The 14,686-nt window shown below is 41.3% G+C and overlaps 1 protein-coding gene across 5 annotated transcripts; it reads left to right on the forward strand.

The window, feature by feature from the left end:
• The first annotated feature begins 1,776 nt into the window (after positions 1-1,776).
• Positions 1,777-14,045, forward strand: TM2D3 (TM2 domain containing 3). Of its 5 annotated transcripts, none has more exons than XM_077869319.1 (7): positions 1,777-1,921; positions 2,385-2,477; positions 4,397-4,554; positions 6,268-6,393; positions 9,554-9,728; positions 11,769-11,844; positions 13,739-14,045. In XM_077869319.1, the coding sequence occupies exons 1-7, from the start codon at positions 1,831-1,833 to the stop codon at positions 13,902-13,904; spliced, it is 885 nt and encodes a 294-aa protein (XP_077725445.1). In that variant the 5' UTR covers positions 1,777-1,830; the 3' UTR covers positions 13,905-14,045. The 5 variants fall into 5 exon arrangements, with proteins under 5 accessions (XP_077725445.1, XP_077725452.1, XP_077725448.1 ...); XM_077869335.1 differs by lacking the exon at positions 1,777-1,921 and adding an exon at positions 2,128-2,281; XM_077869326.1 differs by lacking the exon at positions 6,268-6,393.
• Positions 14,046-14,686: the final 641 nt, after the last annotated feature.

Consider the following 14,686-nt stretch of genomic DNA (forward strand, 5'->3'; position numbering starts at 1 on the left):
AACTTGCTCCCCTAGAGTTGCTCCCCTAGAGTTAAACTACTTTTTTCATGAGATGACATTCTCCTGAATGTCAACTCTGTTAACCTTAGAAATAAAACTTTCCATTATTTTACCAGCAAAAATGGATTCATTCGGGAATAGCAGATAATTATAATTTGAGACATGTAAGCTACCACAAAACCATAGACAATCTGAAGCACAAAGGAGAGAGGGCTGCTCTTTATAAAGGGCGCAGGTGGGTGGTTGGGAAGGGCTGTAATAAACCAAATGTCCACTGGAGTAAGCTGGGAGTTGAAATGTAGTGGCTTTTCATTGGCTGGGTTGAGACAGTTTCTCATTGGTTGGACTGTTGCTGGGCAAAAAGAAAAATCTTTCTTCCTCTTGCTGGGGTAGTAAAGCATAGGCTCTTCCTTTTGGAAATGCAAGGTGCCTGCAGGACAAGTCTATATAGTTCTTTAGAAGCGGTAGGGCATGAGAGCTCCCCCTTCTGGCCTCCTGGCTCCATCTTTTTTTTTTTTTTTTTTTCGGGGCTCCGTCTTAAATGAAGTTTCCTTTATTCAGTTTCGCAATTCAAATGGATTTCTGATTTTAACTGAGAGTTATACCTCACTGCTCAGAGCTGATTTGAAAGAGCTTTATGCCAGTAGAGAATTTAGCTACCAATCAAGAAGTATTTATTGTGTGTTTATTTGGCTAGGTGTTGTGGAATTCAAAATAAGTTTAAGACATGCTCTCTCAACATCTATTATTTTAGCATCCTGAACAGTTAGTAAACAAAACTGTACTATAGATCAGACCTGTATAGTACTCAAAGGTGCAAATTTTGTGATACAATTTTTAAGGTAGTATTTATTGAGGTCTTACTGTGTGCCAGACACCATTCAGTATATTCTTTTCATTCATCAAAACTGCAAGTGAAGGAGTTGGGGAGTCAGAAGGCCCCAAAAAGAATCTTGTGGCAGGTGGGTGGGAAGGGGGAACGCAGGTCAACAACACAGGACAAAGTATGCTCTGACAAAAACAGATGCAGAGGCCTGGGGTGCAGCTCCCCTCTGCAAGGCTGGCCTTCTCCAGGGAAGGGCCCATGCTTTACACCCCCCCGCCTTTCACATCCCGAGGTTCTTGTCTCAGAACTTCTGGATCTGAATACTTGCCAGGTACACTTACTGTCCTCTCTCTCCATCTCAGAGGAACGAACTTTCTGGAAGTAATGCATGTCTTTAAGGGGTTGGCTAGTGGTGAAACCCATAGCTGGCCACAGAGAGATGCTAGCTGGGCACTGATCAGGTCAGCAACGCAGGGAAGGTCCTGCCTACCACAGCTTGGCGGGGAGGTCACTTCCCTTACCGGGTATGTGCCACGGTTTCATCTGTAAATAAATACCTTTTCAGAATGCAACCAAGTACATAATCAACACCTTCGCAGAGTACCGAGCACATGGCAGTTTTTAACCTCTGAACATATATACCGAGCCATGCATACAGATGATGGCCACCTTCCCCAATCTGCCCGCCTCTGACTGCAGCCTCTGCAAGTGTGAATTTGGGTCCCAGGTGACCGTTCCCAGGCGCTAGTCATGGAGAGAGAAGTGATGCCGTGGGGCACAGTTGGGACCCGAACCACCTCCACCGCAGCCGCAAGGAGCGGGCGAGCGCGACGCCGTAGAACCCACGCGGAGCCGCCTGCGCCTGCGCCTGCGCCTGCGCCCTCGGGCTCCCCGGGGACGCGCCCGCACCCGCCCCTGCGGCGTGCGCCGGCGCCCCTCCCCCTCCTGGCCCCGCCCCTCTGCCTAGCCCCGCCGCAGGCCCGGAAGTGGCGCGCGCCGGCGACATGGCGGCCGCGGCGGTTCCGTTGCGGACCTTGCGCCGCCTATGCCGCGTGCTGCTGTTCCTCTCCCAGTTCTACATCTTGTCCGGCGGGGGTGAGTTAAAGGCCGGGGTCCACGCGGGGCCGGGCGGAGCGGCAGCGAGGCCCCCGGGAGCGGCGGGAGGCGTCCGCGCCAGGCCGGCGGGCGCAGGGCGGAGGCTGAGTGCCGGGCGGCGGGTCGCTGCAGCGGGTCTGGGGAGTCCCGGCCCTCGGCTCCGCGGCGGCCCCTCCTCCCAGGGGTCCCGGAGCCTCCCAGCTCGGCTGAGGAGCCCTCGGGCGGGGGACCGAGGGCTCGGCTCTCGGCCTGGGAAGCGGACCTGGAGCCCGGTACCACGCCTGGTTCCCTCGTTGCCTGTCGACCCAAATCGGTGTCGACCCCATTAGCGGGTCTTTGATTTTTCTGGACAATCGAGCTGTAAGGTTTTCATGAACAGTTATTGGTCTGGGGTGAGCCTTGTGTCTTAACCACACAAAGCTAGGTTTCCATATCCCAGGATAACATGTTTCTCTAATTGTAGGATCCTTAAATTTAGAGCAGTCGCAGCCGCTCGCTCAGTCAATAAAGGATCCGGGCCCAACACGTACTTTCACAGTAGTTCCCAGGGCAGCAGGTACTAGACATTTTTTATTCTAGTAAATGTGGAAATTTATATCTAGTGGTTGTTTTCTTATTTTTTTTTCTTTTAGATAAAATAACTTTCCTTTTTTTTGAAATTTTTATTTTAGGTAATGTGATGGACTAAAGACAGATGTTTTCTGTAGACTGTCTTGATATTGCAGTATCATCTGAGATTCTGGTCTCATCTCTTTTTCCACTTGCACATTCCTCATTTCGATCTCTCTATTTTTCCACCTCATTCATCGAGATCACTTTCAACCCGTGCTTCTTTCCCTTCAGAAAATTTCTTCTTCTTCATAAGCCCCATTCCTGATATTGGACCTGAAAGGCTCTTCCCAAGGCTGTGTGAAATGGATCACAGAGGGATTAAGACCTGGAGTCTAGGTCTGGTTGAGCTACTGGGAGCTTGAGCAAACTGCCGTTCACCCCTTCAGCATCACTTTCCTCACGTTAAAGTGGTGAAGCTGGTCTGGCCTTCTAAAGTCAGTTGGGCTGTGTGATTTCTAAAGGTCCAACTTCAACCACAATAGTGATCGGAATAAAAGAAAAGAAAAATGGTATTTTATAGAATTGCCCACATAATCCAGTGACTTAAAGTAAGACCAATTTATTTATTTATTTTTTAAGATTTTATTTATTTATTCATGAGAGACGGAGGCAGAGACACAGGCAGAGGGAGAAGCAGGCTCCCTGTGGGGAGCCCAGTGCAGGACTCCATCCCAGGATTCCAGGATCACTTCCTGAGCCAAAGGCAGATGCTCAACCACTGAGCCACCCAGGTGCCCCAGGACCAGTTTTAAATGAGTCTTAAAGTGTTTTGCTAAACAGAACCTTTGTGTCTATAGTTCATCCTTGTAGAGTTCCATTATTTTAAAGAATTGAAACTGGCAGAGGTGTTTTATGGGTTGTTACTTGGATGTAAAGACTACTACAAGACAGGAGCATACTTGAGTCTAAAACACAAATTATAGAGAAAGCACAAGAATTTTCTATTCTTTGGATTTTTTGGTAAAGATTTATTTACTTATCTATTTGAGGGAGAGGGAGAGGGAGAAGCAGGCTCCCCGCTGAGTAGGGAGCCTGAGGTGAGGCTGTATCCCAGAACCCTGAGATCATGACCTGAGCTGAAGGCAGCTGCTTAACTGACTGAGCCACCAGGTGCTGCCCCTCTTTTGGATGTTTTTGAAAGCCTCACAACCTCCCCCAGAATACGTGGAATTAATCCTGTCAGTGGATAAAAATATATGGTACTCCTGGCAAGGTTGGCCGGGAAAACAATTGCAACCCATATGAACGTGGAGAACTATGTTGAACTTTGGTAGTATAAAACTGTAAATGTTACAAGGGAATTATGGCTTATTGAGGTACCAGTGTGGAATAATGACAACATTTTCTAAAGTTGGTACCCTGTTGTACTGATTGATAGCCTGGGTAGACGGCCAGGGTCCTAATTTCCAAATCGGTGAGTGCAGATGAAAAGGATATCAGATTAGAAACAGATTTGAGTCTTGGTTCTAGTTTTGTCCCTCCCTCTGTGATCATGAACAAACCCTACCACCTCTATGTCTGAATTTTTCATCTTGTTTCAGAGTAGATTTTTTTTGAAGCCCCAACTTAGCCTAGCTTTGTGTGTACATTGTATGTACATAAGTACCTTTGAATTTCATGCTCATTTTGTGGGGAATGATTAAATGCTTCATACCACGCTTTTGAACTCTTAGGCCAGGTCACACAGCTTGGTGGCAGAACCTTGCTTTAATTGCAGGTGTCTCTGACTCCCACTCTGTCATTTTCCACTCCAGTGTAGTATTTCATCGCTAGCCATCATGCCCCTTAGCCTCAGGAAATTGTTTTCTTCTGCGATGCTGATCAATATTATATGAGAGTAAGCTTCTCTCTTACTTTTCACAGAAAGTACTGATATTCCACCTTATGTGATGAAGTGTCCAAGTAATGGTTTGTGTAGCCGACTTCCTGCAGACTGTGTAGAATGTAAGACAAATTTCTCCTGTGTCTATGGGAAGCCCGTCACCTTTGACTGCACCGTCAAACCTTCTGTTACCTGTGTTGTAAGTACTGCCACTTACGTATTTCAGATGAACTCACTGTAAACCTCAAGCTCTAAGTACAGTTTAGACTTGAAAGTGGGGGAAATCATGAAAGAAGGTGGTCTGCTTCTACAAGTAATATTTTAGGAACAAAGACAACCTGGATCAGAAAACCGAAACTTTTCATATGCAAGTGAAATTTGGTTACAGGGGCTCAGATGACAGTTTCCTGACAAATTAAATTGGAGCAATGATCAGACTCCTTATAGGAAGTCAGAAATAGAAGAGGCTCAAGTGTACTGTTGCCTGTTAGACATGACCATGTTACAAACATCACACATATATTCTCTCTCCTGATATTTTGACAGACGGGAAGGGGCCTAGAAAGGCTTACATAGTCGGTATTCAATAGAGTGCTCTATGGATACCTGGTTCCAAGCTACTTGAATCCAGCTGCTGTTAGAATCACTTCTGGACAGGGCATCTGGGTGGCTCAGTGGTTGAACATCTCCTTTCTGCTTAGGCTGTGATCTCAGGGTCCTGGAATCAAGTCCTGCATCAGACTTCCCGCAAGGAGCCTGCTTCTCCCTCTGCCTATGTCTCTGCCTCTCTCTCTGTGTCTCTCATGATTAAATAAATACAATCTTAAAAAAAAAAAAAAAAAAAAAAAATCACTCCTGAAGACAGCCCCAGACCTTCTGAATGTGAATAGGATAGGTCAGGGAGACTCAGGTACTTGAATTTTTTAACAACTGAACCAGGTAAATGATTGCACACTCCCTTGTTTGGGGCTGCTATCTGGGTGAGGTGAAGAGTAGAAATGAATAATGAGGTAGTGTTCTACTCTTGGCTCTGCCATAACTAGCTTTCTGACTGACTTATTGATCTGTTTCTTGTTAAATGAGGGAAATGAGCACATGGACCCAGAACACCTTTTTTCTAAAGTGTTTCCATGGAACCCTGCTTTGGGAAAGTGGTTGAAGAGGAAGAGACAGATTCTCTACCATGTCCTCTCTTGCAGATCTCTTTTGACCCGATGGCCCTAGCATTTCTGTCACTTGAACAGGATACCTTCCCTCTCCGTCCTTTGGAACTTGGTTTGTAGAGGGCTAGATTGGAAAGTTTCTTCCACCCCTACATTCTTTCTGTAATTTTCCTTGTGAAGTCTAGTATCAGAGAGGGAGCGAGGAAGGCCTTACTTCAAAAGGGAAGTAAGAGTTTGTTCTGTCAGTATCTGAATTTAGTTTTCATAAACTTAACTATTGCCATTTTAAAAATTGTATCAGCACTCTGGAAAATCCAGTGTAAGTGCCGGATAGTCTTCATGACTGCCCTTGAGTTATTAGTCTTTGTTGCTGAATCTTAAATACTTTATCGTCCATAATTACCTAAGGGTGAAATGTATTTATTTGAAGGCTTTTAAAAAGTTTTCTCTCTACCTGAAACTAATGTAACTATGTGTCAACTATACTCCAATGAAAAAGTTTTAAAAAGATGTTATTTCATGGGCCTGATAGGAGGTATTTATTAAAAAAGGGGAAAACTGACATCCAGTTTCTGAACTCCTGTGTCATGGTTCCTGGTGCTGTCCTCACCCCCTGGCTGAGATGTGTCTTGGGTGGGATTTTTTTCTCTCCTTCTCCTCCAGGAGCTTTCATATTGCCTGCCTCCTCTTTTGGCCAGTAACCATAAGTCCTGAAACCATAAGTCCTGAACAAGTTGCCCTGTTCTCAGGTGCAGGACCTGAAGTCTGGCCCGAGAGAGCCTGATGGTCTGTTTCTCAAAGTGGAGAGCAGTGAATACATGAACTGGCTGCCGAGAGACATGGGTTCTAGGATTGCTGTCACCAGGCGAGCCAGGGCAAGTCATGGGTATTTTCCTTATTTGTTTTATGAAGATCTGTAGGGTCCCTTCTTGGTAAAAAAAAGTTACCATTTCAGGAAGGAATAATCCATGACCATCACATGCAGGCGCGCAGATGCTTATTTATCTCTCATTTGCGTGTGTGTGCACACACAGATGCCTCCCTGCTCCCTCTTATTTTGAACTTAATGGCAAAAAATGAACTCTTTTATCCTCCAGACATGCTGAGCAGGGATTCACAGGCTAAGGGACTCTCACCTGGATTCCTTTATAGAAATAAATGTAAAAATCCTGTAACACCTGTTATATCAGATCGTTCCTATTCCAGTTACAATGGTAACTGTCAAGACAGTGGACGTCTGCTGAAATGTGCTCGACAGAAATGTTTTGCATTACTTGGAGAAGCTGTCAGACTGCTAGTGTATCTGAAGCAGGTATAATTTCTTTCAGTGGGTTATGGGTTCTTAAGTAATGACAACTTTCACAGAGGGAAAGCGGATAGATCTTTTTACTATGGATAAGCTTTTGAAGGGGTCCGTACTTCTCCAGAGAGAAGATGGATTCAGTCAGTGCTGCGAATGCCTGGGTCGCTCTGGGTAAAAAAGTGGAATCCCTCACTTGTCCACAATAAACCCAGAGAGATCAGGGATTTAATGTGATACAGTGAAGCCTTGAGGTAGCAGAGAAAGCTTGATTGTTTTTGCTATAATCTCAAAGTAGGAAGTATATTTCTACGTAAGAAATGAAATTTAGAGGGCAGCCCGGGTGGCTCAGCGGTTTAGCGCCTGCTTTCGGCCCAGGGCGTGATCCTGGAGTCCCGGGATCGAGTCCCACATCAGGCTTCCTGGATGGAGCCTGCTTCTCCCTCTGCCTGTGTCTCTGCCTCTTTCTCTGTCTCTCCTGAGTAAATAAAATGTCAAAAAAAAAAAAAAAAAAAACATAACTTTAAAAAAGAAAAAGAAATGAAATTTAGAAGCCATAAAAGAATTGATATCTTTGGCAGCCCCGGTGGCGCAGCGGTTTAGCGCCGCCTGCAGCCCAGGGTGTGATCCTGGAGACCCGGGATCGAGTCCCACATCGGGTTCCCTGCATGGAGCCTGGAGCCTGCTTCACCCTCTGCCTGTGTCTCTATGAATAAATAAATAAAATCTTAAAAAAAAAAAAAAAGAATTGATATCTTTGACTACTAAAAATATCCCAAAAAAGCATAAAGGCAAAAAATCAATGGCAAACTAGGAAAAAGTATTTCTAACACCTGTGACAAATAATGCACTAATGTCTGTAGTATGTAAAGATTTCCTAAAAGCAATGAGAAAAAGATGACAGTGCTATAGAAAAAATAGTATGAGGACTTAAGTAGATGATGGTTCATAGGAAAGGAAATACAAATGGGCTTTCAACACATGAAAAAATGTTGAATTTTTCTCATAATTAAATACAAATGATGTGTTTTTAAACCTTTCAGGTTGGCAAAGAAATAAAAAAGCTTGTTGTGACACTCTGAGTTCGTGAGGACATAAGGGACGCTCCTGTCTTGTTAGTGGGTGGGCAGATTGCTCAGCCTTTTGTAGGCAGTTGTCACATGTGAAACTTACGGATGTATATATCTTTTGATCCAGCAGTTGCAAATCTAGCAATTTATCTTACAGATGCTGTACATAGATGCAAATAAATACACCTGTGGATATTCTTAGCTTCATTGTTCTCCTGGACAGAAGATTTAAAATAAGTTTAATGTCCAAGAGAAAACTGTTTATGATCCACTATGAAATGAAATAAAAAGCAGCTATTAGAAAGAAGTAGGCAGCTCTTTGAGATACTTACTGATAGCTACAGAATTCAATCAAACATACCAGTGGGAAAGTTAAGTTTAAAAAAAAAAAAAAAAAAAAAAAGTTATATATCTGACATAAACGTCCTCACACATAGAATAGATTCCCTGGAAGGCCAGAGGCCAAGCAGGGCTTGCTGTCAGGGAGGCAGTGGCTGCTGAGGGCCAGACCTGGAGTGGTTTCCCCTTCCCTTCTGTCACACTTAGGAATCTACCACATTCACAGCTTACCTCGTTTTAAAAAACCATTGGTAACTGTGCATTATCCGTGTGTATTGCCAGAGATATGCAGATGTTTCAAACAATTTTGCCTAAATAGTACCTTAGCCAGTTTTGGATGCTATTCATAAGTGCAGTTTTGCATTGATCAAAAAAACTAGTAAATTGATACTTCCAAAGGAGATTGACCATTTAAAAATGATTTTGAAAAATATGTATTACAGTATAATGTCAAGTGGGGAAAAAAGGATACAAAATAGCTTTCAGTATAAATGCACTTACATCTATATTATAGGAATTAAAAATGAAAGATTAAAAGTAGTTCTCTTGGGAGAGGTTACAGGTTTTTTACTGTAATTTCCAAAGGTGCAGCACACAAAGTGATGTGCTGGTCTTACAAGCAGAAAACAAAATAATGATTTTTTAATTGAAGTGAAAAAAATCTACAGCCTTAAAAGCTTAGTGCCAACCAGAATACTTGCTGAGTCTCTACATGTGGTTCTTTCAAAGTGGAGAGTGATTGTCTGGGCCACCCGTTAGTTGATTATACTAAGTGGAGGTGTGAGTAGCCTGGAGGTCTTAGAGATATTTGGGAAGATTTGAGACTTAGCAGCCAGTCAGTGTGTTGTACTTGTAGGAGCTTCAAATAGGGGTTGGAGAACGTGGGTCCTGCACATAACTAGCAGCTCAGCAGACCTTGAACAGATGTACTCATATCTCTTTCCAGCTCCCTGTGACTCTGTGGTTTGATAAAATGAATTTCCTTTTTTTTTTTTTTTTTTTTTTGGTATTACAAAAATACCTATGTTCATTATGAAAAATTTAGCCAAGTGAAAGTGGCAAAATATGTCCTGGAATAACCTGTTATTTTGATGTAAATTTATGTAGATTTTTTTCCTTAGGCATGTATTTTGGGGTGTATATTTTTATGATTATGGGATCATACCACATACATTTATTTTGCATACATATTGGTTTGGTACCTATATTTCTGCCACTTTCTGCTAGTTTTATTCACCAGTCTTTTAGAAGCTTTGTGCCTTGTATTTTTATTGATATATTAATGAACTATTATGATTGATTCATTCTATGTCCTTTGGCATGCAGGATCAAGACTTCAAATCCCAAAAGAACTTCATCATCAACATGACTTGCAGGTTTTGCTGGCAGCTTCCAGAAACTGATTATGAGTGTTCCAATTCTACCAGCTGCATGACAGTGTCTTGTCCCCGGCAGCGTTACACTGCCAATTGCACAGTGCGGGACCACATTCATTGCTTGGGTAAGTTGGAGTTCAAGGAAATTCGTGAGCAAAATACTTTCCTTTAAGCTTACATTATGGAACTTTAATAAGCAATTTGAGAATTAAATTTAAATTGTTAATATTTTTATTTGAGAGAGAGAAAGAGAGAGATCGTGCATGAGCAGGGAAAGGCAGAGGGGGAAGGGAGAGAGAATCTGAAGTAGACTCCACATGGAGCCCATTGTGGGGCTAAATCCCAGGACCCTGAGATCATGACCTGAATCGAAACCAAGTCAGACACTTAACTGACTGAACCACCCAGGCACCCTAAATTTAAATTGATCAATCGGAAACATTTATTAGCACTTTTTAGTTACACCAAACCTCATTAATAAACTCAGTGGTGACAGATGGTAGCTACGCTTGTGGCCAGCATAACATATGGTTGTTGAGTTACTGTGTTGTATATCTGAAGTTAATATAACATTGTGTGCCAACTAAAAAATAAAAAAAACTCAATGAACTAAAAAAAATCGAGAAAATTTGCAGTTCTCTTATCTTTTAAGATGTAATATTTAATAAAACAAGGAAAAATGTATAAGGTATAAAGCATAAAGTATAGTAATAACATTTCACCCAATTACCAAGTAAAGCAATCTAATGCCATCAGAACTACCTGAGTGCTTTTTCTGTACCTGGTTGTCCTACTTTCTCTGGAGAGGTAACTGCCTTTATGAATTTTCTCATCTCACTTGCTTTTCTTTGCATTATATATAGTTCTATCAAATGTAAGTAATAAAACATAGTATGATATATCATTTAGTAATGCATATTTTAGACTTAGTAGTCTATTTATGGTCTTGTACTTTTATTTTTTCCTCTCAACATTATGGCTCTGAGATGATCCATGTGTCTTATTTTTTTACTTCTGTATAATAAGCCATCGTAGGATTGTATCATAGTTTATCCATTTTATGGATTTTGATTATATATAGTTTTTTGTTCTCACACATGGTGCTGCTATTAAAGTTTCTGTACCCGTCTCCTGGTTGCACATTTACAGGCGTGTGTCTAGCATGTATTAGTATATTCTTCTAGCATGTATTATTTTCCAAAATGGCTCTAACAATTTACATTCCCACCATTGGTACATAAATATTCTGGATTCACATGCTCTCCAATTCTTATTATTCATAAATGTTGTCTTTTTTAAAGGATTTCCAGGAATTCTTTTATATTTGGGATCATAACCTTTTGGTGTCCCTAAAATCTTTCTCATATTTTAACTACTCCCCTCCTGCCACATTTTTGGGGTATCTTTTGGATAGAACTTGAATTTTTTTTTTTTAACACAACTTGAAAATTTTAATTAGTTGAATTTAATAAGTCTTTCATAGCCTTTTGGAAGTTTGGCCTTTCACACAAATAGGTTAAGTAGGAATTGGTTTTGGTGTATGGTTTGAAGTTGATTCAGGTTTATGTTTTTTTCCCACATGGATACCATTTGTCTTTGGGCTCTTCTGGGGTAACCCGTGTGTGCCCTGTGTCCCACAGGAAGTGTTTCTGTGTGGGTGCAGCTCTCTTTTTTCCCTGTTGCTTGATTTATCGTTTTTTGTTTTTTTTTAAGATTTTATTTGTTTATTCATGAAAGACACAGAGAGAGAGACAGAGACACAGGCAGAGAGAGAAGCAGGCTCCATGCAGGGAGCCCGATGTGGGACTCGATCCTGGGACTCCGGGATCATGCCCTGAGCTGAAGGCAGGTGCTAAACCACTGAGTCACCCAGGTGTCCTGACTTATCTGTTTGATAAACAAGACCACACTGCCATATTTGCTCTAAACTTTGCCTGAACCTTGATAGCTTCACATACTTTAAGACTATAACCCTTACTTAACTGATTTAAGCATTAAATGTATGCTTATAGATGGTAAGGACTTTATTTTTACCATTTACTGCGCCAAACTTTAATTATCGTAGGGAGAGTTGACTTTTAGATTCTAAATTACAAAGCCACTAGTATCTGTGTAAGAATATTTATATCCATGTTTCTATGTAGAATGTTTTCCCTTTTTTTAAGGTAACCGTACTTTTCCAAAAATGCTGTACTGCAACTGGACTGGAGGTTATAAGTGGTCTACTGCTCTGGCTCTGAGGTAAGCTTGACTACTGATAAGTTAGGATGCCATTTGAATTTTATTGGGATCAGTGGAATCTTCCATACATTGAGCTTAGCTAAGTTCCTCCTTCTTTTGAATTCTTTCACATGTGTTAGGTAGGCCCTAGAAAACATAGCTGTAGGGAATTACTTAGATGATCAGACAAGTATTTAGTGGAAATTCATGGTAGGATGTTTGCTTTTCTCCCTGGGATGTCTGCACATTCTAGAGATGCCTTACTGAGCCATGATTATAGATCATTAGAATCAGTCAGAGTTTCCCATCCTGAGTGTAAGTGTAAAGTGCTATATACTATTTAAAATAGGTAGATTTATGATTTGTAGTTTTATTTTTTAGTAGTTTTCTCCTTTATTATAAAAACTAATAAATAATACTAAAAACTGGAAAAATTGAAATAAAACATTAAAGATCACCTCCAATTCCACCATCCAGAAATAATTGTGGACTTACAATTTTAACATAAAAATGTGCTTGAATTTGTTAAACTTTTCAACAGTTTGAGGGAAAAACTGCAATTTTTGTTGTCGTCCCCCACCCAGAGGGAAGGACAGGTGAGATGCTGGTTAAACAGTTCTAATTAAAAAGTTGGGGCATCTACAGTGGAAGGTTTAGGCTAGAGCCTGAGACCCTGTGGCCTGCAATGTAAGGTGGGCAGGGTTTCTCCCCTTCATCACTGTTGACATTCAGGCCAAATATAATTCTTTGTTGTGGGACCAGTAGGGTGTGCACAGTAGAGTGGTTAGCAGTGCCTATGGACCAGATGCCAGTAGCACTCTAAGGTGTGATAATCAAGAATGTCTTCAGGTACTGCCAAGTTGCCCGATGTGCACCACTGCTTTAGGATTTGGGCTGGGGAGAGCCAGAGCCTGCCTGGCAGAAAGGCACAACTGGAGAATAAAAGAATAGTCCAAGATAGAAAATTCAGTATAACAAAAATGAGATTTGATAACTGGCCATTGTCTTTGTCAGCAGTGGTTCAAATTAGAATGAACAACGAACTTTTTTTTTTTTTTTTAATAACCTCTTTATTTTGGAATAACTTGAAACTTACAGAAAAGCTACAAAGATCATTCCTGTATACGTGCCACCCACTTTCCCCTAGATTGTTAGCATCTCGAGTTAACATACTACATCTAACAGCTTCACTTTTAAAAAGTAAGAATAGTTTTCATTTTGAAGTGCAACACAGTTTTTTTCAGAATATTCACTTCACAGTTCGCTTCACAGTATGCCAGCACGGGGAGGTGGGAATACAGACAAAACGGGGCCGACACATAATATTTGGAGCTGAAGGGGTACTGTTCTCTTCACTTCTTTTATTTGTTTTGAAATTTTCCATAATAATAAGCTTAAAAGAAGTACAATGAGAGGTGATCTGGATATTGTTAGATCTTAGAATTTGAAAGAACCTCAAAAGTCATTTATTCTTAACACTCCATTTTTGGGGACAAGTGTGACAGAAGTTCAGATGACTTGATCTGGGACAACCAAGTGTTGGTGGGCTGCCTCCCAACCCTACCTCCTGACTCCGTGTTTGTGTACTTTTTGTTGGACTGGCTCCCTGCTTTTTTCTCCTACATGTGCCATTTTGAAGACTGCAGGCAACAAGGTGGATTACTTTAAAAGGAACATTAGATTTCAGCACAGCTGAAAAATTGTGCATTTACTTTTGATATTTAAACAGTCTTCTTGCCCATGATTATGTGGTGTCATGGATTTGTGAAATAGTCATTTGTGTCCTTGTGAAGCTTTGTGATCATTTTGAGGCCCTTTCATACATGTGACTTAATACCAGTGTCGAGCCACATCTGGCTGCAGCTTGGGGGTGGCTGATGGCCTCCCCCATCCCATAATCTGTTTGTTCTTGCAGCATCACTCTCGGTGGGTTTGGGGCTGACCGTTTCTACCTGGGCCAGTGGCGGGAAGGCCTCGGCAAGCTCTTCAGCTTTGGTGGCCTGGGGATATGGACACTGATAGATGTCTTGCTGATTGGTGTTGGCTACGTGGGACCAGCAGATGGCTCTTTGTACATTTAGCTGTGGTTACGTGCTTCAGAGAGGAGCTCTCTGCCTATAGGAGTTGATGTGCTGTGAGTAATGTATTTGTATGTTTTTAATGTACAGCATCTGTACTTTGCCTGCCTTGATGAAGGTAAAATAAAAAAATACTGAACCATGTTTATCTGGAATTTGTCTTTATTTGCCTGAAATCAATATTTTTTCTGTGAAAAAATTTAAGCTTTTACTCAACATCACTTCTTGGCCTTTTGGCTAAGATCAAGTGTAAAAAATGTGAATTTCCTTAAACTAGGAACAAATGCTCCAGGGTTGAAAATCTGCTTAATTCCTATGACTTTAGTTTTAGATTAAGTCAGTATGTCACTTGGATCTCCAGTCTTGAAAAGCTTTTCAGTCATGATTGCAGAAAGTGGAATGTGTTTTCATTCTTTAGCTAGATAAAAGTTATCTACCTAAACTTCCATCTGCAAGTTTTGCAGTGTACTATCTATGTAGGCTGGGCTTTATTTATGACCTGCTGGAAGCAAACTGCAGAACTTTTATAAGTAGTTGCTGTGGTTTGAATTTTGTTAGTAACATATTTGCAAAAGTACTGAAAAATTAATAAAATTACAAGTTACTTTAAATAGGTTGATCTGTTTTCTGTATTAAGATGGAATCTTTAGTAATCATAACAACTGTTCTTGATGTAAAATGTTTATTTTTCAGAGCCTTACTCCATTTCAACAGATATGTTCATAATTGGTTGATTCATTGACACACAGTGGAACTCTTAAACAGTGTTACAGTGTGAGAAATAT

Source organism: Canis aureus, chromosome 2 (assembly GCF_053574225.1).
Source record: "Canis aureus isolate CA01 chromosome 2, VMU_Caureus_v.1.0, whole genome shotgun sequence".
Taxonomy (NCBI): Eukaryota; Metazoa; Chordata; class Mammalia; order Carnivora; family Canidae; genus Canis; species Canis aureus.

Bases quoted from the DNA above. Each gene is read 5' to 3' on its own strand.
- TM2D3 (XM_077869319.1), top strand. From the start codon at position 1,831: ATGGCGGCCGCGGCGGTTCCGTTGCGGACCTTGCGCCGCCTATGCCGC. The intron at 1,922-2,384 runs GTGAGTTAAAGG...CTCTAATTGTAG, and splicing joins CTACATCTTGTCCGGCGGGG to GATCCTTAAATTTAGAGCAG. The intron at 9,729-11,768 runs GTAAGTTGGAGT...CCTTTTTTTAAG, and splicing joins GGACCACATTCATTGCTTGG to GTAACCGTACTTTTCCAAAA.